The sequence below is a fragment of the Nicotiana sylvestris genome, chromosome 9, assembly GCF_000393655.2.
Source record: "Nicotiana sylvestris chromosome 9, ASM39365v2, whole genome shotgun sequence".
Taxonomy (NCBI): Eukaryota; Viridiplantae; Streptophyta; class Magnoliopsida; order Solanales; family Solanaceae; genus Nicotiana; species Nicotiana sylvestris.
In genome coordinates, this window is record NC_091065.1 from 180,392,237 (window position 1) to 180,397,766 (window position 5,530).

General features: G+C 43.9%; 1 protein-coding gene across 1 annotated transcript; it reads left to right on the forward strand.

Annotated features, from left to right (window-relative positions):
• Positions 1-732: 732 nt before the first annotated feature.
• On the forward strand, positions 733-1,350 carry LOC138878669 (uncharacterized). The gene is made up of 2 exons (XM_070158356.1): positions 733-1,089; positions 1,255-1,350. Exons 1-2 carry the CDS (start codon positions 733-735, stop codon positions 1,348-1,350), a joined length of 453 nt encoding a protein of 150 aa, XP_070014457.1.
• The last annotated feature ends 4,180 nt before the right edge of the window (positions 1,351-5,530 follow it).

The following is a 5,530-nucleotide window of genomic DNA, read 5'->3' on the forward strand; positions in this document are numbered from 1 at the left end:
ATCGAGCATCTCCGCCATCACCGCAAATTCATAAGTTATGGTTCAAGCCCGGATAACTTCATTACGAGTTATGAGGAAAGGGTGAAAGACTACAACGTGCTAGAAGGGTTTGAAGCCTGGGTCTCCCACTTGAAAGCTCTCAAAGCAAGTCAGGTCGAGTGGACTATAGGATGGCTCCCGATGACAGAAGCCATATACATGACGGCTACCAAGGGTTACCTGAGGTTGATGGGTGTGTGGAGTATCCAGCCATACGCAATGCAGAGGGTCTTAAGGCAGTTAGGAAGACATCAGGTGGTGCCCGAAGATGAAGATCTAACCACCCAGGTCATTGAGCTATATCCAGAAGCTGCATTGCCCGAGGCTTTAGTTTAGCATGATTGGAATGGCTGCCGGTATCTAAAAAATGGCACCAAGGTAACATATGTTGCAAGGGGAGAAGTGGATCCTAATTATGATGCATGGTTTGAGAAAAGGTCTTATGTAAACAACGAGCCAGAGTCTGAGCCCGAGAGGTCTGCCAAGAGACCTCATGTTCAAGCTTTTGACGAAAAAAATCAAGAAAGGTTGGCGTGGGGAGAAAAGGAGAAGAAATATCAAGCCGAGATTCACGTCTTGAAAGAGAAGTTGAGAAACATGGAATTCAACAATGATCTCCAAGCACAAGAAGCCTAACGTGAAAGAAGAAAGTTGGCCCAAGATAATGAAGCACTCCGAGCCCAAGTTCGAAAAATGAGAATAACAGTTGAGAACCCGGGCAGGAGCAGAAAAGACAAAAATCTCATCTACTGCCTTACGCAAAAAGTATGTGATTTTGAGGATGATTTACAAAAAACTGAAGCGGAGCTAGCAAATGCCCGAGCTAAGTTAGCTAAGAATGTGGAGGGACAGACCAGTTTCGTTCGACAACTGAAGGAGAAGTATGACAAAGGAATGACAAGTATAAAGCAAAATGTCAATGCCTTTGAGAATGAAATGGCCAAGCAGGCAAGAGACTTCAAAGAAGAAAGGGCGCACTACTATGCCCTGATAGCACAGCTAGAGAAAGACCTGCAGCAGCTTCAAGAGCAAAATCACACAACTGAACAAGTTTTGGATGCCAGATCTCAGCAGTTCGGACGGTTGTTATAGGAGAAGGGTATTATCAGGGAAAGGGTTAGGAGAATTGTGGACTACATTGTGATGAAATGCAACGAGTGTGAAGACATGACCATGTCCATGTTCTTCACTTCAGTTATGATTTTTGTCCGACAGATCATGGATGACTTGTTTCGCCTCCAAGAAGACATGGCGCAAAGGCCCGCAGCAAGGCCAACTGGAGCAGCAGTTGAAGCACTTATGTATTCTTGACTTTGTTTGTTCGAGTCTATTTTTGTTAGTTTATTTTCGAGTCTATATTGTCAGTTTGTTAGTTCATTTCGAGTTTGTATTTTTAGTTTTCTTTTGAAGTTGTCGCTCCACTCATCGAGTCTGTTAGTCTCTATGTTTAAATTTGTAGGGGAAGTTGTCTTAATCAAGATGTTTTATTTTATTTTATTTTATGAAATTTGATAACCCCAAAAAATATGTTTTTTTAAAATTATTTTATTATTTACTTCGCACATGTTCCCAGAACTACGCTTGGTCTGATTCTTGCGGCGTCATGATACATATGCAATCCCCATAGGATTCGATCATAACCATGAAATGAAAAGAAATGGAAAAAAGAGGAAAACAAGAAAAATTATGAAAAACAAGAGAGTAAAAATGAGAGAATAAGAGAATAAAAGCGAGAATCAAGCGAAGGAAAGCAGGAATGAAAAAAGGAGAGAAAAAGAAATTGGAAATTAGTGAAAGCCGGGATGACGCAAACGACTGTTCAAATGCATAATAGAAACGGTTAATTGCTTAGATGCATTACATTCCCAACGTGCGGTTGCCTATTTGTTAAGCTCTAATCACTAACAAGTTTGTTGTCATCACCAAGTCCAGGCAGGTGGTTGGTTTGTTTGGCATTCTGGAAACTCACCCGTACAACACCAGATCCAAAGACAAGTTGATCATGGCTGGCCAAGAACTGGATGCAAGTGTTATTGATCCGTTAAGGGAAAGGAAAGAATCTGATGTTAATCTGAAAGAGGAATTACATAAGTTGAAACACCAGATAATAGAGATGTACCAGACATGGGTGAAAGGGCATCCACCACCATCATACCCCGCCAACCCTGCTTTTGTCCCGCCGCTGGCTCAATCCCAAGAACCTCCCACTGTTAATTCCTCTCCAGGCTTCCCCATTTACCACCACTACCAAGGCACCACTTCCCAAACCCCACAAGCACCACCGCCCAAACCAATCCCATACCCCCTCCACCAGCCACCCCTATTTTCATGGCACCCCCACCCGCCACACTCCATCGATCCTCCAGTGAGCCCTTATTCCAGACCCAAAATAGCCAATACTATCCCCTGGAGCCTACTCTCAAGGCCCTAGAACATTACTCCTACACACCTTGTTTTGACCTCCTAGTTGAGACTGAGAAACCACCTAAAAACTCATAGCAGGAGGAGATGTTCAGGAAGGTAAGAATCCTGGAGCAGTCGTTCAGAAACCTGCAAGGATTGGGAGGCCAGATGAGCGTAGCCTACAAAGATTTGTGTCTATTCCCCGATGTTCAGTTGCCTGGGGGGTTTAAGATGCCTAGTTTGATTTGTATGATGTTTAGTTGCCTGTGGGGTTTCAGTGGCCACTTGAGGGGATTCTGCAGTAAAATGAGAGGAGCTGGTGGGAAAAATGAGTTGTTAATGTCATACTTTAGCCAGAGTCTAAGTGGCGCGACATTCGAGTGGTACACTCGTCAGGATCATGGCAGATGGTATACCTGGGATGATTTGGCCCAAGCATTCGCACATCATTTCCAATAAAACATCGAGATTGTGCCAGATCATTTGTCTCTGACTAAAATTGAGAAGAAACCTAATGAAAGTTTCAGAGAATATATTTTTTGCTGGAGAGAACAAGCGACAAATGTTAACCCCTCGATCAAGGAGAGCGAAATGGTGGAGTACTTTCTGCAGGCTCTGGAGCCTACTTACTTTGGCCATTTGATATCAGCCATAGGCAAGTCTTTCAACGAGGTAGTGAAGATGGGTGGCATGGTGGAAGAAGGGTTTAAATCAAGCAAAATCATGAGCTACTAGTCCATAAAAGCAACTACCCAAGCCATTCAGAATGGTACTGAAGGAGTGATCGGAAAGAAGAAGAAAGAAGATGTGGCAACAGTTGATTCAGGATCATAGGGCCCGTCACACCATTATACCCAGCCTCGACCCCACTACCGAACCTACATCCAAACTCCATATAATCCACCCCAACACTACTTCCCATTACCATACCCTCATATTTCTGTCCACCACGCCCAGACATATACTCAACCTCCTGCCTACTCACAATGGCGTGCCCCAGCCCCACGAAACACCTACCTAGATCCACAAAATGCTCACCCACCCTACGAGCCTACCGAAACCCTACCGGCCCAATCCAGCCTTCAAAAATGAGAGGTTGCAGCAAAATAAAACCTTCACCCCATTAGGGGAATCTTATACCAGTCTATTCTATAGATTGAGGCAGTTGGATATGTTGAGGCCAATTGAGTCGAAATTGCCAAACCCACCTCTAAAAAATCTTGATTACTCCATAAGCTTTGAATATTGTTCTGGTACTCCTGGACATGATATGGTAAAGTGCTGGCACTTGAAAAATGCCATCCAGGAGCTCATTGACACAAACCGGGTTGAAGTCCAGACTCCAGAGGCACCCAATATCAATCAGAACCCATTGCCAACCCATGAGGAGACAAACATGATCGAGATAGTAAAAAAGGGAGGGGAGCCCAAGAAGCCTTCATAGGTCGTCATGATGATTCGGTCTAGTGAGGTCAAGTCAGTTAAAAAACTAACGGTTGAAGGATCAGTGAACAAGTTGAGTAGGACAAACGGTGAACCATATGTGGTAGTTAAGAAAAGATCCCCAAGTGATGTTGCAGCAAAGCAAGATAAGTCAAAGGTGGTCATGCCAGGGTTAGCAAATAAGCCTATCATAATTGTAGAGAGTGCCCGTACGGATCCGATCATCATCAAGCCTATAACCCAGTTGCCGGTAATCAACACCAAGGCTATCCTATAGAACTATTAATGGGTGATAGTGGCATATAAGGGAAAGGAAGTGAAAGAAGAAGTCAATGAAGCCCAGGGATTAACTCGTTCGGGGAGATGCTTTGCCTCGAAAGAGTTAAGGAAAGCTAAAACATCCAGAGACAATCCAGTTCTAGTAAAGAAAGCAGTAACTGAAAAAGAAGAGGAGGAGTTTCTGAGGAAAATGAAGGTACAAGATTACTCCATCGTGGAGCAGCTGAGAAAAACACCCGCTCAGATTTCCTTGCTATCATTGTTAATCCATTCAGATGATTATCGTCGGGCCCTGATGAAAATTCTGAACGAAGCTCTTGTCCACGATAAAATTTCAGTGAACCATCTGGAAAAGATCGCCAACAAAATATTTGAGGTGAACATGGTCACCTTTTCTGATGATGAGTTGCCTGTGGAAGGTACTGAACACAACAAAGCTCTCTATCTCACGGTAAAATATGAAGATTCTGTGGTCACCAGGGTATTGGTTGACAGTAGTTCCAGTGCGAACATCTGCCTTCTCTCTACTCTGAACAAGTTGAAAATTGATGATGAGAGAATTCACAAGAACAACATATGTGTCCGAGGATTTGACGGTAGAGGGAAAGATTAAGTTGGTGATAAAGTGCTTGAGTTGACAATATGACCGGTGGAATTTGTTGTTAGGTCGACCTTGGATTCATGCCGCCAAAGTAGTCCCGTCCACTTTGCATCAAATGGTCAAGTTCGAGTGGAATAGACAGGAGATTGTCGTGCATGGTGAGGAAAAATTTGTGTGCTCACAGTGATGCCTCTGTCCCGTTCATTGAGGGTGAAGATGACAAAGGGCCCTGGGTCTATCAAGTTTTTGAAACAGTGCCGGTCGAGAAGGTTCCAGAAGGGAAATGTGTTCCAACTCCAAATATAGCCTCTACATCCATCATGGTGGCCTCTAAAATGCTGAAAAATGGCTTTATGCTAGGTAAAGGTCTGGGTGCATCCTTGCAGGTATCGTATAGTCGGTGTCCTTCCCTGAAAACTTGGGTACTTTCGGTCTTGGATTCAAACCCACAACAGCAGATGTGAAAAGGGCTAGAAGGTTGAAACAGAAGGCGTGGGCACTTTCGCAGCCTATTCTGTGTCTCTCTAGGTCTTTTGTCAAGCCCGGTGCCAGGAAACGCCCAGTGACAATAGCTCCAAGTTCTGTGGTTGACATTGATGAAGAGTTAATTGAAAGGTTCCAAAGGTTGTTTGATGATGTGAATATGGTAGAAGTTGGAGAAGGTTCTAGTAAAGCAGACGTGCAGTTAGTCGGGCCGAATGTAAAGCTTAACAATTGGAAGGCTACTCCTCTCCCTATCCAGAAGGAGTCTTGGTAGTTTGTTTT

What these genes read in the sequence shown, in the direction of transcription:
- LOC138878669 (XM_070158356.1), top strand. Translation starts at nt 733, where the DNA reads ATGAGAATAACAGTTGAGAACCCGGGCAGGAGCAGAAAAGACAAAAAT. An exon ending in AAAATCACACAACTGAACAA is followed by an intron (nt 1,090 to 1,254) that starts GTTTTGGATGCC and finishes TTTGTCCGACAG; the next exon opens with ATCATGGATGACTTGTTTCG.